At 38.5% G+C, this 26663-nt stretch overlaps 1 protein-coding gene across 12 annotated transcripts in view; it reads right to left on the reverse strand.

Annotated features, from left to right (window-relative positions):
- The window catches only part of BCAR3 (BCAR3 adaptor protein, NSP family member), a 90472-nt gene that overhangs the window by 13193 nt on the left and 50616 nt on the right, over positions 1-26663 (reverse strand). For 9 of the 12 annotated variants that reach the window (XM_038143797.1, XM_038143795.1, XM_038143800.1 and 6 more), the window contains one exon: positions 21913-21952. In XM_038143797.1, coding sequence (XP_037999725.1) covers positions 21913-21952 — 40 coding nt within the window. Of the gene's footprint in view, positions 1-8317; positions 9861-9905; positions 10030-21912; positions 21953-26663 lie in introns of those variants that run through there. The other 3 variants (XM_038143805.1, XM_038143807.1, XM_038143806.1) reach the window with 3 other exon arrangements.

The following is a 26663-nucleotide window of genomic DNA, read 5'->3' on the forward strand; positions in this document are numbered from 1 at the left end:
CGCATTTAAAGCTGACTGGCAATGATTCTAAAATTACCAGCCCTTTCACCACCATGTCTTAGAGAATGATAGCAAGTATTGTAGCATCTACATAAGCTGTAGGTAGAGTGAAGAGCACACAAACTGAGCTGAGGCTTTTCAAAAGCAACTTTTCCCCTGACTGCACAAGGAAGTGGCTGGGGAACTTTTAAAATACCCCCTCCAGGGTAAACAAAAACATCCAGCTGCAATGGTGTAACAAGATCTTGAAGTCAGATCTGAGAGGAACTACTACTTTAATATGAATCATATTTAAGGTTTCAAAAGATGCTTTTGATTGAATGGAGATCTTAAAGAACCCAAAGCTACTACAGAAATTGTTATCATCTTTCCAAAAGCATCTCGCTGTATCTCAGTGGTAGGCAGAGTTACTGAAATTAGAACAGACTATGGGATACAAAGGCAATTTGCTTAGGAGAGTTATACTTTTAGCCCACAAAAAGAACTATTAGGATGAAGAACCAAAGACCCATATATGATGAAATGGACTAGTTTCATCCATGCTACTGACATGAGTTATCTTAAAAACACCAGGATGATCTACTTAGAGATACATATTAATTACATATACAGCATAGAAACCTAGCATTTCTTCTAGTGGTTGAATGGATTTTTCATCGCTCAAATGAAGTTAATGAGACATATATTGAACTTGAACTACATCTAACAACACAGCAAGAAAAATATTTAAGGCACCCAAACCAACTAAATTGTTAACATTCATAATTACTGGTTTGTTAAAAACCCTCTCCACTATCATCTACCACATGGAATATACTCTGATTGCCAGAGAGGTTGGACATCTGCTGAGATGAAGCAAACATGCTTAAATAACCTTTGTGCAACTCAGAACTTAGTGAAAGAACTCCAGTGGCTAGCAGAAATCCCAGCAGACACAAGAGAAAAACTGCCTAGGTAAGCAAGTTCAGTAATAGCATGTCTTCCTGGACAGTTTTTTATTCACTGAGAGTGATTTCTTACAGAACTTAGTAAAAGAGAACGGTGACTGATGAACTGTCTGTAATCTCACCAGCCAACACCTTTCTATGCTACACTCTACACCCAAGGCCTCTGCTCTGCAAGAATCTCTGCATACACTGAACTCCACATCATGCAAGACTCAAAAATCACTCCAGGCACAGCCTGTGCAAGCATGTGAGCCCGTAAATAAAGAAGAGGATGGGCTTACAACAATTATTAGCCATGCCAGTGGGGTTTCTTTCAAAAGAAAAGGTGACTTATTCCACATAGCATGATGCAGATGCTTCAGCCTCATTTCCCAACAGCACCCAAATAGCACCCAATGGGCAGCAATGGTAGGCTGTAAATTTGCACTAACTTTATAGTGACAAACTTCACTTAGTACCATCTCCCTGTTTTATTTCTTTGCCTAAGACACCTTGTTGGCTCCTACTCCATGACAGAAAGAAAGCTGAACTTACATCTGCAACTAGATAGCGTAGTGGAAGGTAAAAAGAAATTTTAAAATAATCTAGGGAAAAATGGAAGACTTCCATGTATTTTGCAACAAAACATGATTGAAGCAACACAGGGAAGCTTCCAGCTTAAATACTTTGAGATCTTTAACAGTAACAACCCTGTCAGATATCCCTGGAATAAAAAAGCAAATCAAGTCAGCAGTCACTGTTTTCAAATACAGATGCTTTTCCTGGCCTACAAAGAACTCCCTGTCAGTGTGTGCTTTCCAGAACTGTTTGTTCACAGTTTAGTTGCATTGTTTCCAGTCCTGGTGCTATTTTAAGATATTTCTGCCATGCTGTGCTTTTGTGAACAGACCTGTTTTGTGAACAGGTCCTTAAAATAAAAATACATAACTACCTAGTATAACTAGGTAGTATAACTACCAATATTATCACCCTCTGGCAAAAACCCTCAAGCCTACTTACATACGCTGTGGAAAACCTAGAGAGCCAAGACTTTAGAAGGAGGGAAAAAATTTCAGTCAATAGTTATGAACTAAGAAACCCCTTGGCAGTTTATTATATTTCACAAAGGATTTCTACTTCAGGGCCATTAATCTAATAGCAAACTGTGCTTACAGATGTAACAAGCTGTCCTTAATGTTACATATTACTTTTTTTTTTCCCAGGCATATGCAAATCTAGCATACCAAAACCTGGAAAATATCAAAGTTTAAGGAAACAAAACATCAAACTATGATCTCATTTAGGGTAAATTGGAAGAGGACTTTACTTACCTACCACAATATCCTCTGCCTCTGAAATTTGTCAATGTATTTGAATGGCAATTTCTCACAATAATCTGCTGCTTATGTATCCAAGGGGTTACTTTCATGTGAGTGTTTGGCACTCTTTGAAGGCAACTCGCTATACCAAGCTCTTGTGTCAACCATCCTAATGGAATTTTTCACATTAGATTGTGCTGAATAATCTGCTGTATGGGCTGGTAGTAAACAAAGAGAAGTCCCACAGTAATTTCTGTATTGATATTAATTAATTCCTCTCTAAGGGGATGATGTGTTTGGTTTATTTATTTATTAATTTATTATTTATGTGTTTTGGGTTTTTTGTTTGGTTGTGGATTTTTTTCTTCTTCTTTTTTTTTTTTCCCTAAAATAATTTGATTTATGAGGGAAAGGCTTTTAATTTTAGACACCGTTTGGAAGTGGTCCAAAATCTGTCATGCTAGAGCCCCTCATTCAGCTCAGATGAAGCCAAAAGTCACATCATCTCTCTCTGTATCCCTCTGGCAAAGTATTATTTACGCAAAGCACAGCCAAGGTCTGTTACGGGTACAAGACTAAAGGGGGCCACATTCCCATCCAGTCTTAATTACTTCCTGGTGCTTTACACAGCTCTGCCAGGTGACAATTAAATGAGCCCAACAGGCAACCTTGGAACCACCTGATTTCCTGTTGCCTTGAAGGTTTCAAGAAAAAAAGAAAAAGAAATGGTTATTAGGGATAAATGAGAACAGCTTTGTGAAAACTGAAGTGTGGTCTGAGGAAGAAAGTCAAGTCCATACCTTTCCCAAAATTTTAGTACTTTATTTAAAGTTTTAATAAATGTACTGAATCCATCTAAACCAAACACATTTAAGATTTCTCGTCAATCCACCTTTTCTCCAACACTGGAGGCCTGCTATGTTTGCTTAAGTATGCCATGAATGCTGAACTGTGACTTTCTGACTGGGTAAAATCACTGGGCCCTACAGATCCTCCAAACAAATGAGGAGATGGGAGAAACTTTGTGATTAATGAAAAACTTAAATTTTGTGAGATTTACGTAGCTTTTAGCCAAGTGGATAATTTAACAGAAAGACCAATCGACAGAAAATATGAAGGGGACACTGGGGCAAGAACAGGAAACACCAGGAGGGAAGACAATCGTATGAAACAAGAAAGAAGGGAGAGGACACACAGACACTGGACACCAAGAACATCTGGAAAAGTGAAAAAGAAGGAAATGTCTCTAATTCCAAGCCACTAGAGAGCAGTCAACTTGTTCATACAGAAAATTAACATTTTATTGTCAAAGTTCCAATTCTGGATCAATGTAATTCACTGGCTGCAGAGATCCTTTCAGTCTTGAATCAGTCTTTAATCCTGTGCCCTTGTGATCCTAACCAGACTGCCTGTCCCTATGAATACAAACATTTAAAAATATACAATTACATGAATTTATAAGGAGTACAATGTATATAATTTCACTTATAACTCTACTAACTGGCCACCAAACACAACACACTTGCACTGAGCATTTACATGTAGAACCAAATGCTCCAATATTGTTCAAAAACATTCTTGTCAGTCTTATTTTCTCCTGTACAGAAAAGCAGCATCATTGGCCAAGGCCTTACAAAACAAAAACAGACGGTGATTTCTGAATAGCTTTTGTTTGAGAAAGAACTAACTGGAAAAAGGGAATTTCTAAACACAGGAATCCATTTTCTGATTGACTTGGAAATTGAACCAAAGCTGGTGAAACATTCTTCACAGAGGCAGCTTTCTCTAACCTTCCAGAGGGCACAAAGTTCACACAGGACTACAGCAAGTGCGGTGTTAAGTAAGAGGAGGTACAGAATGGGTGACTCAGAGATGAATAAATACAGGACAATGACAATTTTGAAGCCACCAGGTTTCTGCATGCTTCTTTAAGTAACTGGTGACAACTTTTGAGGTCACTGATGAAAAGATAACAAATTGTCCTGAAAACTTTCCCCAGGACTGCAATGGCTGTTTACAAATCAAATAAACTCCATCATGTGCATGTTCTCGCTCTGCTGCTATGAACAACAGAAGATGCCTGCATTCACAGGAAGGCAAATTTTTCCTGGTTTTGGCTGTTATAGAGTTAATTTCTTCTCAGGAGCTGGTACAGCGCAGTGTTTTGGATTCAGTATGAGAACAATGCTGATAACACACTGATGTTTTGATTGTTGCTAAGTCATGTCTATCCTAAGTTAAGGACTTTCTTTGTGTCTCATGCTGTGCCAGTGAGGAGGTGCACAAAAAGCTGGGAGGGAGCACTGACATGTCAGGCGACCTAAATCGGCCAAAGGGATACTGCACACCACAGAACATCATGGCCATTATGTAAAATGGGGAATTACCTTGAATCAGGGCTGACAGGAGTTCAGGGACAGGGTCTGACATCAGTCAGTGGGTGGTGAACAACTGTATTGTGCATCACTTGGGTTTTTTTCCTCTTTCATTATTATTATTCACTAGTATTACTATATTTTACTTCATTTCAATTAATAAACTGTTCTTTTGTCAACTTAGAAGCTTTAGTTCTGATTCTCCTCTCCATTCTGCTGGGGTGGGGTGGGTGAGTGGCTGTGTGGTGCACAGCTGTCAGCTGGGCTCATGACAACTAATAAGCAAGATACTTATTTAGAATGAGGGAACTAAAAAAAGTCCTTTAGTGCAAAGATCAGTTTAATGTTAAGTGAAGGTAACGGGAAAACTTAATTCTAGTGGATTCAACAACCATTTTCCAGTACACCACCACACTTATAAAAAATCCTGATATTTCTATATAACCACATTCAGAGCTAGGAGAGCTTCATTTCTGGAATCAGACCCTGAGAAGTCCTGAGTTGAATGTTAGTCAAATCATAATTCCCCACTCAGTGACCCTAGAGATTTGCATTTCCAAACGTAAATTATGTTCGCAGTTATGTAAGGGTTTTTTTTTGTTTTGTTTTAATCTGAGACATACCTAAATAATAGGTACTACCAAGAAATTAAATGCATAAATACCTACTGAAGAATATTCCATTCCCATCAAACAGAAGTCACTAACAGAGCACCAGTGGACCCTGTGCTACATATTTATGATAGAAGATAATCAAACGTCTACTGCAGGGTAACTATAAAATTACCATGGGAAATTGAAAAGAATTTTATAAGACTCATCAAAACTCAAACTCAGCAACAAGACAATGGGAAATCAGAGTTCAGGGAGCTATACAAAATTTCACATAATTTTGAGCAGTCAGTGTTTTCACATCTGCCCCACTCCAACAATAACAAATCTAACATTGAAACGGCAGAGCAATAACACTGAGTGGTGATTACATGTAACTCACGTGTTATCAAACCCAGCTGCCTCCACACACATGCTGAAACTGGATATACAGAGCCTGAGGATGCCAGTGAACAGATTTAGATCACTGCACACTGAAGAAATATTAATTAAGATCTACTATCTATAAAAAGTGTTAGCAATTCACCCAAGATAAGAGATGGCACTAGCAGTAAGGAGCTGCTTATGGCAGGCTTCTTACGCACGTCACATTCACAGCATTAGTACATTACTCACTGATGTGCTACATCATCGTGCTGGAAGTTATAAACTTGGCAGCCCTGATAACTGGAGTGGCTTTCCCCTTTTGTGGAGCTTCAGCTGAGGGTGAATCATAGCAGAGAATTAAGAATGAAAATACTTGAACTTCAAGGCCCTTCCCCCTCTGATCATGACAACCATACCAACTAGTACTAAAAAAACCCTGTCTTGTGACGAAGTTGATTTCATTAATTTAGATTTTTTAAATCACTATTTATCACTGATTTAGTCTTACTTTACTTCTCCTCTTCCCAAAAAATGCAAATTTAAAGAAAAATATTTTGGCTTGGAAGTGGCACAAGTCACAATTTAGTATTTTCTCTTCGCTCTCTTCTTTTTTAAACACAAACAGGAGCCCGCTTGCCTTGAAGTTTGTCTATTTCCCTCAGTGTAAGAGCTGACCTTAAAAGTAAATAGCTATAAAAAAACAAATGGGATCATTAAAGGTACTGACACATGATGACTGAAGAATGAGTTGATCCAAGTTCAGATGTTCTGCACTGATCATTATATTTTCTATTAATGCATGGGAAAATAAACCAAATATCTGCTGTTGAGACCTCAGTTTCACACACTAAAATGAGTGCTCAAATGCTGTACTGCTTCCTGTGCTTTGCTGGGACACAACAAGGCATCTCTGAGATTGGCCACACACTGCTTTCAATTAAATTGGATAACATAATGAATTTATCTCAATGCAGAAGAAAGTCTGAATCTCTCAGAGTAGTTGAGAACTTCAGCGTGTTTATTTATGGGTCAACTTGGTATTTCATGACACCTGTAATTACTATTAAAACCAAGAATTAACTTTATCTAATTACACAAACTGATTTTGCCTGATTTTTTTAATTAAAAAAATAATTATGAAAAAAATTAAAAGCTGATGACTTCATTTCATGCTATCTTACTGTTCCCAGCATCCTAGGCCCTTTAGCATTTCACAGAATCCAAACCATTGGGCCTCAAGGTTCAGACCTTACTTGATTTGACCCCCAGCTGTTTCCACACCTACAGCCACTTTCTCTTGAGCAAACGCACCCAGTTCCCCACCATCCAAACTTCAAATAGCAGTTCATCAAATTTAACTACTGCTAAATCTGCTTGCTGGAACACATGCATTCTAATCTATTTTAAATGCTGCAAATCTCTTTAAATAGAACATTATTTTTGACAGATCCCAACTGTAATTTGTTTTTACATAAAAGGCTTTATTTTTCACCCTCCATACAGCAAACACTATTAATGTTTCAGTTTCTCTAGAGACTATATGGATTAGACTAAATGGAAAGTTGCCATGACAACAGCACCGTTATTTTAGGTATTAGAAATTCATGCCAAGTTAAATAAAGGGCATATGCCTGGTCAAGAACAAGTTTTCTAACTGCTCTGACAGACAACAACAAACCCCAATGTCATTTAAAAAGTTCTAGAACTGGAGAATTAAGCCTTAAAACAAGAATGAAAATCAATTACAGCACAATAGAGCATCTTCAGCATTTTACTGTGATGATCATTGCTGACATATGTCCCAGGCAGAAGAAGCCAATCTGACCAGAATCACTTTTTCAGAGTGCCCAAAAGACTGAGCCCCTCACCCCACTTTCAGAAATGGACAGTTATAAGGCTACATCACTGAAGGTAAGAGAAGGGGACAGCTATTCCCAACTTTTAAGTGATTCCATCAAAGTTTGAAAGCCATGGCCAGAAGACAGCAACCTTCACATCCTTCTTCACTGCAAGTGCTCCATGGTGTTAAAGAACAATTCACATGGTAATCTTAAATAAAAAGATTTAAAAGTGTAACTCACAGATCATCAAAAGTAGTTAGATGTCCCACATGACTACACTTCCCAAGTCACTGAGACACTTCTGTTACTGTGACTCAAAATTATTATAAAGGCTTTTCCTGTACTTACAGTGCCTATGGAGCATTTTTGCATAAAGTAAATTATGTCCTTGCTCATGGCAGGAGGATTGCATTAGATGACCTTCAAAGACTACTTCCAACCCGAATCTTCCTAGGAGTATATGATTTTGTGTATCTTGCAATTAAAAAACATCTAAAATATAAGGACAAATCTAAAACTGTCTGAAGCATTTAAGAAATACCTGCAATCCTGAGCACAATTACCTGTGTTTTCCTCACATATGTGAAAAAAGTTAGGGAACCAGATGGTCTGATCAGTTAAACTCTGAAAAGTTGAAAATTTGCTAAAATCCTCCTCAGCAAGTCTCTTACAAGGGCATTTTTACTTAGTCCCTAAACATAAAGACAGCCAGCTTCAGACTCACAAAACAGCAAGTTGTTCAAGCTTCTCTGAGACAACAGTGAATTGTAAAGGTGTTCTTTAAAAAGAGAAACACTTTGTACCCAACCACGCTATAAAAACAAACACGTGTAAACAAAAACTGACTAGCACACACTGCAGTTGAAAAAGAGCACCTACCTTGACTCTGATAATAGACTTACGATGATAAAAGCAGCAAAGTGCTGCAATCAGCATTTGAAAAACATTATAATCCTTCGGCATTTTCAGTTCTGCTGCCTGTGGTTCCTCAAGACTGAAGATAAACAGTCACTACTAGCAGTGCTCTGAGGTTCAGCAAGCTCTTCAGTGTCACCACTGCCTACCGGTGCTGCTACACCCCCCTACTCACGTATCAGTCTGGGACACTTTCCACAGCTGAAGCTGATACCATCAATTCAGGGACCGCTGGCACGCTGGCTTCCAGCACGCCATACAGAGAGTGCCAGAATCCTCATGTGATCTGTTCCACTCACCAGTGAAATCCTAGCTCCTCTATCTTGGTACCCCCTGCCTCAGAGATGCGTTTAAGGCATCAGCACGAGCCAAACTTCTCTTCTTGATGAGTTACAATACCTGACTGTCTCCCAGCACTGATAAAGGATTAATCAGTTGCTCCAGCTCAATCATGCAACATCTCTGCCTGCATCATCAATTATACACACATAAAAGAAAAAAAAAAAAGAGGAAAAGCAGTTGATTACTGTTTGACAACTGTAAGAACTGAGCTTTGGCAACCAAGGGAAATGGTAAATCTGTTTATTTTTAATTAGGAAGCTTCTGGCAGACAGTCCTTGAAAAAAATGGCAAGAAACCAACCCTGTAAACATTGTCAGCGTCATTGTCAGGTAACCAAGGTACCTTCAGTATTTAAAACTCTCAGTGGACAGCTTTATCTTGGTGATAGTCCCATGGCATTGTGCAAACTGCCTGAGAAAGAAAGAACTCAATTCATGAACACGTCTGAGCTGGCAACGTAAAAGTAAGCACCACAACAAAATAAAAAGCAGCAGTTTTATTTATGCCTGTGATTCCATTCTCTTGGACAGCACAGTCCATAGCTTACTGACCAGTCAGCAAACTGCTCATCAGCAAAGAATCTGCCTGACATACCTCGAGGCTCTCTCAAGAACCAGGGCAAAAAAAGAGGCAAACAACTTGGGTAATTGTAACTGTAAGAGACAAGACACCACCTCCATAGCAGCCTAGTTGAGATCTGGTGAAAGGAAACCAAATGGACTAGACTGAGGAGTACAAGACAGCCTGTAACACTTAAGAATAAGAAACTTTGAAGAGATCAATTACTACTTGGGTGGTACCAAAAATTATGGAAGTCACAGATATTTCAGATCTCGGATTAAGAATAAATTAATCCCAAGGAGTGGTTAAAATGAATAGTTACTTGTCTTTTTCATCCGCAACAAGTATATTACATAATTAGAAGGACTCACATTAAATACTTACTGATGGCCTCAGGTATTACTTGCAAGGTGCCTCTCACCTAATAACAGAGTACTTCCTTCCCACACTGACTGAACAATGGCAAGTGCCCTCAGTGCCTGCATCCAGCAGTAGAACTGGTGCACAAACCAAGCAGCAGCACTGAGAAAAGACATAAAATGTGCACTGCCTTTCAAGGAAAATGGGATGGAGTGCCTATCTGAAAAGAAGAGGAAACCTCAGTGTTGATAACAAGGAAACGGAAGTGTGATGTGTAAAGTTCTCTTACCTATCTGATCATGGAAGGCTTGCAGGTACCTACCACCGGGTTAAGCACCAAGCCCAGAATGCTCATAAAGGCAGCCAGACTACTTGGCCTTGAATGTGTAGGAGATGTTATGCCAGAGACTCTTCTGAGAAAAGGAAAACAACACAGGAATAAAAGAACAGAACATTAAATGGACTGCTAAGTAATAAAGCTGGCAAGAAAAAAGACTGACCAGAAAAGAAGCTGAAAATACTGACTTTGAAGATGAAGTCCTGCTTAAAAGTACTCAAGCAATGAATAAGTAGATAATATGACAGGAATGTGAAAGTACCCTCCATTTCTTTTTGCACTGTGCTGCAGTGTATTTTAATTTACTTTGAGTTATTTTTCCACTTTAGGAACTCCACAGGATTGCTTTAGCAGGTAGCTAGAGAAGAAAAGATTAAAAGATACCCTGCAAAACTTCAAACAAAAAAGCCTCAACTGTGATGCCTCTTTCTTGACTGAAATTTTCTGGTACTGTGGCAGGACATCTCATAAAGGATTATATTTTTAAATAATATTAATCAAAAGTTCTCATAGTAACACCCTAATCCAATTTTAACACTGGAAGGGCAGGCAGGAGGGATGATAAAAAGGGAAATGAAATTGAAGACATCAGTCAAGGTGTTTTTGCTTTCCAGTGCTGGCAAGACAGTATTAGTATCACATACTAAGGTTTCACTTGCAAGACCATGAACAGAAACTATCAAGACAAGCAACACAAACAGTAGGTGACAAGAAGGGCCCTGAGGATGACTTAGCTATTTTGGCAGCAGAAACAACTGACTTAGCAGTGCAAATAAGGTGGACCACTTCTGCTCTGAAAAGAATTAGAAGTTCCAAAGAGGAGTTCTCTGTGGGGTTGGGGAAAAAAAGGACAGGAATACTATGACCCATCAATGTGTAAACCTACACTGAAATTTGAACAAAGGTTCTCATCCATCACCAAGAATAAAACCCCCCACATTTTCATAAAAAAGGAGGATTGGTGTGGCAGGTCTAATAGAAATGGTAACTGCCAGTTCCTTATTTCCTGTCTGCAATGAAATAAAGAATCAAAAATTATGTATGTTGAGAGAATGCCAGAAAAAATGAACCCTAAAAACAAATACTGTACAATTCCATACAGCAGCTGCTGATGCTTTTTATCAACAGTGTAACTGATAGGAAAAAGGATACTTTATTAAATAGTAAATTTTAAATGTTTTAAAAATTAAATTAATGGGAATTTTATTTTTATTAAGATTAGTATAACTTCTGTCTAGATAGCTCAATGAATGGATGACAACCTTTGCAAGACACTGTGATTCAGAAGTATGAAAATTAATCTCAAAGAGTACGTGAGAAACCTCTGGGTGATAGAGTATGGTATGTCCTGCACTGATGGCTATCATGACTGAGGACAGCCTTCAGGCTGCTCCAGTTATGCTTCATACATAGGTAAGGATTTGCATTTTTAAATATTGACTCAGAGAAAGAAAGGATGGCTTAGTCACATATTCACTCCCCTGGCCTTCAATTTTTTGCTTTTACTTTGGGTCCTTGGACTCTGCACGTGAGAAACAAACCTGTTTATGGTACTTTAGAAACATCAAATACAATCCTTTTGCTAAGTCATCTACTGATGTATTTTAAATGCCCTCCAGCACCAAAAGGTTAACAATCAGCTTTATTTCTTTGTTTTCAAAGATTCTTCCTAGAATCTTAAATTGTCTGATAATCCCTTCATCATTTCTGTGGATGACTGGCTAGATTATGTTTCATAATTTTGATAACCAAGCTTAATAACAAAGGATTTTTAAGTTCTTAAAATCCATGGCCACATGAGTTCAAGGACACTTGAACATATATTCTGTATTGAGCTCCTAACAGCCCATTAGGAACAGAAATTAAGGAGTCTCTGCTAACCCCATCTGTTATTACAAGGCCTCTAAAGTTATTTAGGATAGTTTCATGGTATAATTTAAATTACCCAGTGTTCCCTTGACACACCTACACTGTGTCCAGCTTGCTCACAGCACATTGCATATGCAGGAGTTTGAGGTGCTCACACAGGATAGTGTGAACCAGCTCACAGGGAATCTTCTTAGGCTGCTTTAATCATACTGGTCAAACAAGAAAAAACCAAAATGGCTTCAAGATTTTAAGTGGCTCAAGTAAAGCAACCACACTCCTTGAAAATATAAATGCTTGAAAACTCACAAGCAGTCTGAAGTTACCAAAACAGTCTCCAGAGCTACAAGAGGTTATTTTGAACCAAGTATCAGTCATGGTCATGGGAGTGCTCAGAATTCACACACAGAATTATGATGATTGTGATTTCATATTAGAGAAAGAGAAATAATTTCAGACTAAATTAGATGAGGGAATTGTTGGCCAGCCACTTTGCTTTGCACTGCTCTATTCATTTAAGCATTCAAATCAGCCTAACAATATTCAGTAAAACACATGTAATGCTTTACATTTCACTGCACTAAATGGAAGTAAACAATGCAGGCAGGAAGCCAGCTGTAAATGAAAGAAGCACTGTACAAGGGTCAAGAGCACAAATCTGATTAGATCCAGCCCAGAGCCAGCCCTGAGCACTGCTGCTGAACGAGTGACGTCCCACGGACATGTCCCCATTACACAGGGCATGACCTATGGTCTAAGTGCCTATGGCTACAAAATGGCAGCTCTGGGGTTGTAGTAAAGAAAACAGGAAAAAAATTTGAAAGAAAAAACCCAAAGAAAATAAAGTAACTTAAATCCTCAGTTGAAACATTTTTCATTTAATACATGAGAGTTTTTGCCAAAACTAATTGTTTGTTCTTTTTAATGTAAGGAAAAGTCAGTAAACGAGGGACAACTGATAAAGAATTTGTCCATGCAAACATCTTCACAATGCCCACTCCCAGTCAGTTTTAGCAGTAAGTCCTAAAGATATGGCACATCACCTCTAACAAAGCTCAGGGGGCAGATGCCTTCATATACAGGTAGGGCCCAACTTTACAGCTGAACACTTATTAAAGTGTAGAATAAGTGGAAGAAAGGGGATAACAACACTGTCAGAAGGCTTTTTATCTGTTCCTTACTCAAATGTCTACAGGCACATAAAGTCCCATCTCCCAGCTCATGTCCTACCATTCCTGTCTCAATTCTTAACAGAACTGACTCTTTCATGTTCTCTGAGATAACCTCACTTCCTGCACGCTGCTGTTGGTGCAGCGTCTGGTCATAAATCAACAGATAGAGCTGCAGCTGTAATTACCCTTGTTTGCATTGCAAGGTGTGGTGTGGGAGAGGTCAGCTTAATTTCTTCCTCCTTTCTATCGTGGTTCCGTGAGGCAGTCTCAGAAATACACTGTAGTTGTACAGGAATAGTGAGAAAACAGCATTTGCATCTATTTAGTTTACACTGCTGCTTGAATAAATCTCTTTGAAAATCTGCCTTGTATAAAAACCCAGGTCTGCAGGTACAAGAAATAAATGCCCCACCTGCTTATGAGCTTCCTACTAGGTCTTAATTTGCACTTTGAGACATCCAAATGCCTTTGAGATTCAGATGTTTTAGTAATAAAAGATAAAATTTTTTCAAAGTAATCTGGCAGTAGGTCTGTCTTTCCTAGTAGACACCTCCCTATGATGAATCCACCAGCAGGTTTAATTGAGCCTACCAAAAACTAGCACAAGTATTCTTGAGCTCCACCTACTGTCTGCCAACCCACGTACAAACATGAAATAATTTTGTAACGCCTCACCTATTCCTTCAATTTGTTCCTTGGATTGGGAAAAAAAAAATTATGAAAAGGCGTGAATTTCCTTTTCTTTCAGAATTAGTTCACAGTATATGGGTAACACCATCTTCTCTTTTCTGCTGACTTAGCTGTCATTAGTCTAACTAACTTTGTTGGCTAGCATACCAGAGTTGTCTTGCATATAAAAATAAGGCATTAAGACAATTGTTAACTTCAGACTTCTGTATTTGAAAGTCTCCCCAGTCCTGTCAGAGTTAAGTGCTTGTTTGTGTGAGATTTAAACCAGTTCTAAATTTAACAGAAAGATGAGAAAAATGTGTTACTTCTCCAGGGTAAGCAGACACCTTTAAAATATCAGCTAATTATCTAAAACTCCTGAATAGCCTAAAATAATTCCCTTTTATACAGAGGATGTATATTTTGGATGTGCAGCACTCAAAAAGAAAACTTACAAGTCACTTGGGCTCTGTCACAGCTTGGCTTTTCAAAAGTCTTTCAATGTTTTACCAACAAAAGGATTTGAGGACATGGAGGCAAATGACCTCTAGGTATTCTAGACAAGCAACATAACATTATGCTCCATTATTTGTGCAGATGTTTATTTTCTACAAATACGCGACATACAAAAATGTCAGGCCAACCTGCTCCTTTGACAGCACACAGCAGTAGATGTGAAATGCTCCAATGCTCCTCCTGCTGCCCTCTCTGCAGGCTAAACTGTATGTCAGTGTGTCTTCAAGACAGACACACACAATGGACTAGCCTTATTTTAAAAATTATCTGTAAACACAGCTCTGAGAGATGAGGAACTTTACCTCTCTAGGCTTTATCAGTAAGAAGACCTAAAATGCTTAATGAAAAAAAAAATCATCATCATCATCATCTGCTCTCCACACATTATATACTCACTCCCCCTTGTGGCTCATGAGCTTACAGACAGTGAAAGATCAACAGTCAGGTGTTGCATGGAGTTAAATATAAACAACTGACAGCTTTTGCTATTAGTCCATCTCCAAAACGATGAAAACTATAAACCAGGCCCCTTTTTAACCCTCTTTCTTTAAAAAGTAAATGCACATCACCACCTACCCATATTTGCTTTTACTGACACACACATTTTAACTTGGGTATATTATCAAAAGACCAGGGTGGATGGGGCCCTGAGAAATACGGTGAAAGATGTGAAAGATGCCCCTGCACAAGGCAGGGCATTGTAGCTAGGGGTCTTCTGAGGTCCCTGCTAACCCAAACCATTCTGTGATAACTCTCAGCATTTGAGAGCCACTGGGATTAATATTTTGGAGAAAACTGGTAATTATTTTAAAAACAAGTTTCACAAGATCACTAGAGATAAAATAGGACCCATTTTCTTGTACCCCAGGACTTCTATCCCATGTTTCAGATTCAGACCTTTCCAGTTTATGTTTCTCATCTATAAATAAGACCTGTAGTAGTCACTGATCCTCTAACAAAGGTATTGAAAAGTTCAACTAAGTAGCTACTGCCACCAGTGTTACTATTGGTGCCAAGGAAATTAGAGCAAAGTAATTTTATAGTTTTCAACTCAAATATCAGTGCATGTAGTGGTTTTTGAGGACTCTAGACCAGATGTCACTTGAGAGTTAATGAGTAATAACAGAAGAAGTAGAATACAGACATTAACTGGGTCAAATCCATGGTAGGATAACATGTAAGATTAACCATTAACATGCACAGAGAGGATGCTTGCTGCTCTAAGAATTTTCAGCATTTTATATTTACTAAAGCACCCTCAGCATTACAGAAGATGCTCCCATAAGCAAAATACAATAAACTCAATTTCAGCATCAGGAGAGGGGAATGTACTGCTAAAAGACTTCATAATGAAGGCCAGAATAATCAGAAAGCCACTATCCACTTGACTCAATCAATATAAGGATTGTCATTCAAAAAGAAAAAAATATTCCTTCTCACAGTACACTAACTTCCCTCACCCCGATCCACAAAACCCCAAAAAACCAAGAGAACCCACAAACCCCACCAACCACAGAAAAACCCAGATCTCAGAGCTAACCAGGACATTCAGGAATTGGGGGCTGGGAAAGAGCAAATAGCTCCTAACAGGAACAGGCTAACTTGGGGTTTACTGCTCTAGGGAAACATGAACTAGGACAGTAGACTGAAAGTGCATTGTCTTGCAGAGCTGCAGAGTCATACTTCTTGCATAATTTACTGCAAGCACAGCTCACATTTTATTCATCACTTTGCAGCCAATACATAACAGAACTGCTGACTCAACCTTATTTTCAGAGACTAGCTTGTTGGTCAAACAAAATTCAACATGAGAAAATACTGAAACTTGGGTGTTATATGACACCACTAATTATGAGTACCTGTATTATACCAAATAAGATAAGTTTTCTTTAACTCTAAATGAACAGGGTAAGATTCCCACCATGATTTCAGGGTAATGAAATACTTTATAGCTGCTGAATTTCAACAACCTATATAGCTCCTTAATTACTTTTTAAAATTTTTTTCCTGGGCTGATGAAATTGTTTTAGGAACAATTATCATACATACTTAAAGAAACAGTTGCCCCTTTTAAGCAGAGAGAGGGCAGACACAGTAAAAAACAAGCCTAGTATAAGGCTGAAAAAAAAGTTTCTACCACCTGAAATTTTACTATCACCAGAACAGGACTAAAAGACAAGGTTCTTTGTCCAACTTATTGCAACAGTGCAAACTTATTCCACCAGAAAATTAAATATAGTTTATGAATAGAAGACAGAGGAACAAAACCAATCAAAAAACCTCAAACCAAACCTGCCCCCTTCAAAACAAACAAACAAACAAAAAACAAACCCAAAACCAACAAAAAAACCAAAACCCCCAAAACCAAACCCCTATGTGCAAAATATCATATTTAGGAAAAAATTTTCCACAATAACAATTAAAAGATCATTAGACTAATCTAGTTTGTGAGGTAGAGCAGATCATTTTGGGATCATAAGGAATCTCTTTTGTTGGAAGTTTTGGACAAATCAGAACATCTATTCTGACGATCTCAGGGACACCCTGACCAAAAGAAAAAAAAAAAAAAAAAAAAAAAAGGTCAACTTTCCTCTAGGACCTACTTCTATAAGGTAATGACAGTGAGGAGGGGAAAAAATCCACACCCCCCCCTCCAGTTCTGTGCCTCTTGAGAAAAGGCAATCAACTCCCAACAGTCAGGCTCCTATGAGAGTTACACAGAAATTATTATGAAATGTGATTTGAATAACCATGACTTGATTAAAAATATCCAGTCAAGTGCTCTTTTCCAGCAGAGGGCAGTGCACAACCAGCAACCACCCCTCAAAAATCAAACCGAAGGTTTCATTGAGACTGAAAATTACATGTATTTAACATTAGATTGGCTCTAACAGAATCTTTTATGTCTGAATCACACAGCTTACATACAAGAGGCAACTGCTGTGGAATGTTTGTGAAGCTTCGGTTCCTGCTATGCAGAGAAACATAAAAAAAGAGGAAATGTGTCTGTCGGAAGCCTTACTGACATCACTGATGATCTCTGAGTCAGATGACAAATCCGTAGTGACAGAGATGTGTAAAGTCCAAGTTGGCTACATGGGTATACTGCTTGTCTCCTCAAAAAACCCATTCCACCTGATAACTGCACCCTCTGTGATACTGTTGTCCTTGCTGCAGTTGCAAAACGTGTGGAACAGTCCTTAAACCACCCTACGGACTCAAAAAGAACCTCCTGATCATGTGGTGCCTTAGTTCAGGCATTCCTCCCGGCTCTGCTACTTGCTGCTGTCAGCCAAGGCAGAAACCCAACAAACTTTCTGCTCACAAGCCCCAGCTCGCATCTCAACAGGCAAGTCTCTGCAGGATGTGATACACAGCAGAGCTGCAAGGCACTGCACTTGGCAAGCTTTCCAGGGAGGTGGGGATTTCTCTGATATATTTCCATGTCTAAAAAAAACCTGCTTGCAAGGAAATTTCACTGTCATCAGGAAAAATTATTTCCCAAACTGTGGCTACTTGTCATGCTGACACAGATTTTTTTTCCTAAACTTTCATACACACATATAAACTTTACTTTTGATCACCCTCTCACCATAGTATCTTTAGCCAGTAGAATTGTGAGACTCAAACACCCATGCCTATATTGGATTGGCATCCACAATATTAGGAATCTGTGCAATTAACTATACAAACTTCATCAATAAATCTCACAACTTGACCTAATTTCCCTGAAGTTGAATTAAATCCACAAAATTGTCTTATTTTGCAAAGCTATAGATAATGATAACACACTGGAATTTCATCAGAATTTTATTTTCAGTTGCACTAACCAAATCCATGATGAATGACAGTAATTTCTATCACAATCTGCTTTCTAACAAAATCAAGGAAGAGTAAAAATAGAGGGAAAAATTAATGCTGTGGGGCTGAGACAAACAAGAATCCTTCAACAGAGCTCCACAAAAAACCCTTTTTGTGCAGCTGGAACTTCCTTAAATCAGCAACCGTTTTTTTCCAGTCTGAATTTAAATATAAACTTCCCTCATGACCATGCTGAGCAGACAGTCATAAATTTTGTACATTTTCCACTAATGGAATAAATAAGTCCAAAACTTCAGGCCATAATAATATTTATCAACTCACTGCTGATATGTATTTCTGTAATTATTAAGTACTATTTCCAGAGGAAATGCTTGAAAGGTTTCCCTGACAGGAAGAGAGAAATCTCTCTTTTTTTCTTTTCACCCTGATATAGCTTCAATGATTACAGCACAGATTTCTATAAAAGGATCCTGAAGTATTTATAGTGAATAGGAATGGGACAGAAAGCTATCTTTGGTTCACATGAATTTGATCAAAATGACTCATAAAAAGTTCTCTGACACAGTCTAATCTGCCAGCACTTGATTCTTTCTCCCTTACTGCAGGAATCTGTTCTGTGGATGTGCAGACTCAGGGTGTGGGAAGAACCTGCAGAGGCTACCAATGGATCTATTATTTGGTTCATAAAACTTGTAAAAATCTCACAGAATGTACAACGTGCTATTGTGTCCCTGAATCTCTTTCATGAATCGGGTAGCAGCCTGACTCAAAGCAGTCTGGCCTGTTTTCACTTCCACCATAAAAGGGTTTTTTTTGAAAGAGCCATTTAACTGTGACCATGGTTTCAGCAGCACTGTGAATACAAAGGAAGAGTTGAAGCCATATGGACACTTCAGTATACTCAGACTCCAGCAAATCAGTACATTTTTCATCCCCCCGTCAGAACTTGCTTTTGCATAATCAGCTCTCTTTATATACTGAATGAACTAATACATCAACATTCAAGATGTAGTAAACTGCAACTTGTGAGCAATGTAATTTAAAGAATTAGAAACCACAATTCATCTGTAGAGAACATTCTCTTAAAAATATTTATAATCAGTATTTTCTGTCTGGTATCTTGAGCAGAATAAAACAGCAGAAAAAACAGTTTATTTTGCCTTTCCTCTGGTCAGAGTATTTCTGAATACAAGGATTTATTTATACTACTTTCAGTCACCAGATTTCAGCAAGTAAAGGTTTGTTAAAAAGGAAAGTGCTACACTCAGCTCGGAAGTTTACCATCTGTCTGCTTGTAGTCACTACAGCCACAACAGACTTGATGACGTTCTCCTCACTGTGAGCCAGCACACAACCAAAACCAGCACACCAGTCTGAGCCCAGGTCTTTCTGTAAAACTGCTTTTTAAACCTAGCTGGTTTGAAACTAGCTGCTTGTCTTGAAGAAGAGTAGGTGTGACGGTATAGCCTGATAAAGTGGATCAGTTATGAGAATGGCACTTATTTGAATTATCAATATAGCCACCTCCAATTAGGGTGTCAGGAGCAACAGGACTGGGGCTGCTCCCCAGGGGAACACTGAGAGCACAGGGTGGGCAATGTGCTCACAGCAAGGTGCAGATCCACAGCACCCAGACCCAACCAAGGTGAGCAGATGATGACACCAACAGGTCCTATCATATTCCACAGAGCCTCAGGCAAGAGAGGAAGCAGGCCAGGTATAGAGTCTGTCCTGGGCTTCCCCCACAGCAGTAGGAAACAGGACTGGGGCAGAAACACTCTCTGAACAACTGAGGCAGGGTCTGAAGGCCTGGCCTCATGCAGCCTTCAGTGCCGTGGGTGTGGGTGGAGATCCCAAGTGAGGCTGCCAGGGACACCTGAGAACAATTAATGTCCTCAGGGCCCTGACACAGTACAATTTACTTGGGACTGTAACTCTTGGGTAGAATTGCCAGCAGCCAAACTACCCTAACAAAACTTAAATTTGTGCCACGTATTACTTTCAAGATAATGCAATTCTTTAAAGGCAAATGAATCCAAAGTCTCTCCTCTCTTTCCAGCTTGAATAGCAACATGAGAGAAACAAGAATCAGTATCAAGACTTAACAATTACCATGTACAATTAGTTCCAGTGTGAGTTATGTATGAGTGACACATCACTCCTGCTTCATACTCAAGTTTATATGTGTTTTCATTCAGTAAATCAACCCTTCTCTGTTGAGAGACAACACTAACTATATTTTTCTGTGCACTAGAAAATATAAATGTGCTACTCAGAACTTTCATATCCTGAACCAGCAAAATATGACTCCCAAAAGTGCTCTTGCTGTTTTCTCCCTCTTCTCTTACTATCTCTTTTTCAATTTAAGGTATTCTTTTACCACTTAAGCAACATCTGTCAAAGCCTACCTGGCTAGCTCAAACTACATATGTACAGATTACACACCAAAGAGACTTGTGCAAATGGCAAGGGTGGTATAAACATGCTGCAGAAATCTATTTTTTCTGCTTGAGAAGGTTAGTGTTCAACAGTTTATACCTGTCACCATTTGAGGATCTGAAAAATTTATCAACATTAAGATAACAGTTACATTATGGTAAGTTACAGAAAACAATGAACTTGCTAAAACAGAAGCCAACAAAAGGAGTCCAAGATCCTGTTGGTATGAATTCACCCACAATTTTAACAGTTAAGGTTAACTGATAAAAAAAAGTTAGAGGTAACTGATGAGAGACTTCCTTTATTTACGATTGACTGATTTCTGTGTAAGAACACATTTTTAGCAGCAGTTTTATTAGCAACCCAGACTTTTACAGACAAAAAAAATGTTTTGGGGAGTTATATTTATAAGAAAGACTTTTCTGCATATTTTTTGAAGTTGTAGTTTGACAGTTCTTGTCTAGAATTCCTTTTAATAAAACGACTGAACTAGGATCCAAACTTGAAGTTCACTAAAGGCAGGGATATAGACAGGAAAACTGAAAAAGGAAGGGGAAGAGAAGGGATTGGTAACCCTTGTGTTCTCCCTTATAAGTCTCTTTTCCCCAGGCTTTCCTCCTCAACATCAAAGTTTTAATAACTAAGCTTAGCACCACTGCTGTTGACAAGAGTCCAAGACAAGCTTCTACCAGGAAAGTTGAAAAGACCAGAAACCACATTTATAATACAGAACTTGCTGAAACAAGACAAGACACATATTGATGAACTGGCACATGATACCTCTGCCTTCTACTCAGTCACATTATTAAAACTGTTGCAGTGTACTCAGTACAGCACAGTGCGAGACAGTAAATTAAATACAGCAATTAACATGTCCACCACTTCATTGCCTCTGGCATCCTCTCTTCCACAGTGCTCTTGAGAAGGCTTTTGACCTTCTCTTCCCTACCATATCCCAACTTCAGGCTAGGATTGAGGCCAGGGACCTCCCAACACTGAACTACCTGTTCAGAGCAGAAATACAGCAGCTGTTCTGAGAATCTCCTGTGGCAGCCACTTCTTGGAGCAGAAATTAATTTTTACCTGTAATTTTAGTAAGTATAGTGCTAAAACTGTAAACCTAAATTTGACATTTTTATTATGTTTTCAGATGTGTTTCTTTACTTCCCCAGAAATCCATAAGCAAAAAATACAACTTTTAATCTGCTAACCAAAGTATGAATTTAGGCAGTCATCATGTAACTGTAAAGAAACCCCATATAAAAATGCAAGCTACACCCAAAGTACAATGCCCACAAGTATTTCACTGAAGTTGTAAGAAAACAGTCTGACTGTTCATATTTAAATTCATATTTAGCTTCTCTGTACCAAAAGACAGACAGCTGCACTATTTACCTACAAGTAATTGCGAATGCTCTGTCAATACTGGGTATAGACCAAATAAAATATTTTGAGGGAAGGAAACAGTACCTTACCTTAACATATTCCAGCATAGGATCCAGAATATTCTGATCTCTGTAAGGAAATGGTACCAGGAGAGAAGGACAGAGAAAAAAAAAAACAAACAAAAAAATGGTAAGTCCAAATATAACCTCATACTGAAGAGATGCATTAACATGAGCAATATGCTACTTGGTTCACATTAAAATCCTTGTTGAAACTTGTGTGTTAAAGCTTTATAGCCTATGCTATCTCATTTTAACAAATATATAAATCACTGGTTTCTTCTAGAAGGACATGTAGTGGAGCCAATAGTACTTAATTTGAGAAATAAAGTTAATGATACCATTTTAAGCAAATTAAAAAAACCAACTTGACATTTCAACAGATGGCTGGAATACTTACTTGCCACCCAAAATATCTGAAGTAAATTTAAAAGAGAGCTCTCCCAATTGCTTTTGAATTTATTTCTTTGCTTTTATGTTTTCCCATTTAAGCTACTGCCTCTGATAGCACTGGGAGGGCACTGCTTACAGGAAGTAGAAAGTACTACATTCACTTTCTATATATACAAAGAAGAAGTTCTCAAAATAATAATAATTTCAGCATCACAATTATCTGAACATCAGATAGTCAGGTCATTGCCCTAATCCTTTGATACTCAAGTTTTAGTGTGGTTCCTTAACAGCTTTTAATCCAGAATACCAGAATACTGAGCCTCCCCCATAAAATGATGGTGCTCAATTGTTCAGGCTGTATCATGTGTTTCATATTATCTCAGTATTTATCAAGGGTCAAATTGCATTCTCAACTGATGTTTTAAAAAGCTGGACTCAATGGAAATAGAATTTGGACCATTTGAAACTTTTTCCTATGCAATATACAAAGAAGGATCAGCTTGATAACTGTATGAGCATGTACAAGCATAGCAGACAACAAGGGGTGAAGCATAGAGGAAAAAGAAAAAAAGCTTTGAAACACAAGAGATGTTTTCCTTCTCAATACTTTTAAATTTGACTGGGAAAAAAAATCCCATTTTTAATCAGTGCAGCAAAATCATTAAGCATGCCCGATTTCTTCTCCCATTCAAATGATCTGTGGGAAGTTGTTCCAGTACCAAATGCTACTGAAAAACTTTTCAGTTTAGTTCTTCACCTGCCTGTGGAATCTTTCAGGACAAAGGGTCTACCAGCACAGCATATGCAACACACTCTGAAAGAACAAACACACTTACTCTGGCAGCAAACATGTCTTGTTATGGTCTGCACTCCTGCAGACCAGCCTTCCTACTGACTCCACTGTTCCTTTCCACCTTCTGCTACCAGGCAAACCTTCTCTGGGACAGATCAAGCCAAAGCAAAATGAAAGAGGTAGAAAAGCTTCAAGACAAAACAGTTTATTTACTGGTATATAAAGCAGGACATGCAGAAGAGAGGAGAGGAAGTAGTGACCTGCATTCCTTTCAGCATCCACGTGACAAAAGTGCTTTGAAAATGTTTGGCTTTGGGAAATGGATGGTGTAACAAGTATCTGCACAAGAACTGTAGTATTTAATCTGGTAAGCAGATAATGTATGAAATGTACAAAACCCTGCCATTCATCCTGAGTCATACAGAAAGATGTTTATGTTGGAGCGCTGTTCATCTCAGGTACCTGTCTCCAAGCTGATCTACTCTCTCTTGCCCATCTTCCCTTGTTCATCTCGGTGCAAATTTTATGAAGTTATTTTCCAGGAATGGTAAACTTTCATTGATGTGCAGTGACTAATAGTAAAGATCAACTACTGCATTTTCCTGTCATCTGACTCCACCCCAATACTATGACATTACATACAGAAAACCAGATTAAGCAGTTAGCCCAAATAACTAGAAGGCAACCAAACCGAACTAACTCCTGAATCTCAGTTAGCAATGATGTTTCTTTATGCCATGGGCTACCAGTGAAGGGCATCTATGTTGTCATGAAGTTACGAAAAATATAAAGTATGTTTTTTCTTTCCATTTTCCCTCTCAAAGAATCTTAAAAAAATATGAACCCACATTCTCACTTATTATATTAGAAGATCTGTAGAAAAAAAATTTAATACTTTCAGATGACTAACAGATCAGAAGAAAGAGAGTAGGAGGTTCTACCATCTCTCAGAATCAATTTAACTGGAGGTTAGTTTCAATAATATTTTCTTATCTTTCATCAGATTTTATTACCTTTCAAATAATGCTAATGTTTGTCTTCATAAAAAGCTCAGACTTACAGCTGTATTCATTTGCACCTGTTTACCTACAATATTTATGTATTAGAGTCTGCACATAAGTCAACCAGTCCTGTGTAAACTGTGGGTTCACAGTTTTATTGTTATTGGATTTTATTATGCATTTTGGTTTCCTAATAATCAGATAAGACCTACTTCCACTCAGATAAAAAGCCTATTTAATACAGAATGATGTCCCAGGAACAGAGAAGTCATCAGAAGACTCAAGCTGAGGTAAGTATGCAGTAGGACACTTGGCTTCATGCTCTTTCTGCACCCATTCTGCCACAGAAAGGAATTTGAGAGGGATGCAAGCAGATTCCTACATCTATTTTGGGTATTGCTATTGCTGCCACCTCTTGCTATCACCTCATTTCATGACAAAACAGAACCTCTTTCCAGCATGTTTTTACTTATAGGAACAAAAAAGAAGAAAAAAAGCACCTGACTTGCTACATGCAATTAAGCCATTCTCCTGAGTAGTGTAAATCCTCTGTTGCCTCCACACACACAAGGTCTGTGTGGAAACTGTGGAAGCAAAAACACTCCTCCAGTAATATCTGACCAGAATCTTAGCCCTCATGATTCTGAGGCTTTTCCTAGCCAAAAACACATTCTCTCTAGAGACTGACATCTGACAACCCCTTTTTCAATGCTGGCTAATCTTGCAGACATACAACCCTTTAATCTGTCCCTGGTAGTCCGTGGAAATGATCTCAATTTCTTTTTACTCCATTTTCAAGATTCTTATCAAGATTCTTATGTGCTTTTTTTCATGTATGGGTTTCTTGCTGTTACAGCCAAGAAAATACACAGAGCTTGCAAACAAGGGTGGTGCTTCAGCTAACCCAGAAAAAGATGAAGGCAAGAAAACAAAAAACATGAAGTTGCTCTTTTGCTTCCCTCTTCTTCTCCCCATAGCAACATTTGCTGCAACAATGAAGAGTTTGTCATTGGTGTCATACTGGTTGGCATTGACTGTCTATGAGCAAGGAGTGATACATTTGACCACTATGAGAAACAACATAACTTCCCAGAAAATAGGAATTACCATTGTACAAGGACCCCTTCAAAATATAACTTGAGCTGACTGAGATGAGAAAAGGGGACAGAATTCAGTTGTTATTGGATGCTATTTCTCTACTTCCCAGCGCATCTGAATGATAGCCACATGTGTGGGGAGAATGAAAAGATCTTTTTTTCATGGTGAAGTTGTCACCATAAACAGTCACTGGCTAAAACGAAGGAAAAAAAATCACTATAAGCAACTTGAATCTTACTTCTGGTATGGCAAACTAAACACTGTCATACTGCCAGCTTCAAATCCTGCGTGGATTTGAAGACAATGAGCAACCAAACACGAAAACTGGGTAAAGAAAACCTTAACATCCTGGTAACTAGTCACTCTTCTAAAATATTTGATAAAAGTCTTACATACTCACAATCAATGCTGGAATTGAAAAGCTGATTCCTGGCGTTCAATCCCAACATCCATTATTCAGTTTAGTGAGTGCTAGAGAATAGCCAGCATCTCAGTAACTCAGACATCATCTGTTTCTCAAACTCTGCAGTTTGTCCAATAGTTCTCTATAGCTCTGCTTCAATAAAAAGTCTTTAAGCAGATATGCTGTAATCTTTAGCTGTTTGATTATATGAAAACCTCCACCTTTCTAACAGTGTACATTACCTCCTCTCATTCTTGGTGCCATAAAAAATCCTGCAAACCTTTACACACTAAGCTATAGGAAGCATCTGCATTTTCCAGGCCCTTGGCATCCTCACAGAACAATTATAAATTAGCTGTGATAAGTTTAACAAAATTTAAGCGCAGACAGAACAGTATCATCAAGTTGCCTAAATCCTCCCTATCATTCAACTCCTATATAAATATTCCTGCAGTGGTAGAAACTGCTGATTGGCCCTGAGTCAGCTTTGAGCTATTTCATGCTTTTATAACTGTGGGAAAAACATGGGGACACATTGCCAGTATTTGATACATGAAAATATATTTGCCCATTTATTTTAAAGTGACTTTTCCTGGGGACATTTTCAAAAGCATCTCCTTTCTACCCCACTGAAAGAGAAATAATGAGAACTATCTTCTCAATAGTTCCAACATCAATGGTGCCAATGCCAAATCTGAGTAAAGACAATAGAGGTTCAAAGGGAGCCTGAGACCCTGAAAATGTACCAAGCTGTTGCATGGCTGCTAACACAGACAGCACTGCTGTTAAGCGACCAGATGGATCACATGCCTTCTTCACTTTGTGTCTTTGAAATCTCTCCATCTCTGTAGATTTTTGACATACACACTACTTAAGTATGAAGGTGCAAGTTGGAGCATGCTGGACATGGCGTGTTTCAGTGTATGTAGCAGAGACAGATTTTATTTGTACTGCAAACTAGAGTAAAAGATCCACTGATTTTATCCCCCAGCAGCTTCTGCTTCACACACGCACTTCTGCTGCATTCCTAAGGGCATTCCGCCCTTCTGCCTACAGCTGCACAGCACCATGGACATGACTCACTCAAACACCA

The sequence above is a fragment of the Motacilla alba genome, chromosome 8, assembly GCF_015832195.1.
Source record: "Motacilla alba alba isolate MOTALB_02 chromosome 8, Motacilla_alba_V1.0_pri, whole genome shotgun sequence".
In the NCBI taxonomy this organism is placed as follows: domain Eukaryota; kingdom Metazoa; phylum Chordata; class Aves; order Passeriformes; family Motacillidae; genus Motacilla; species Motacilla alba.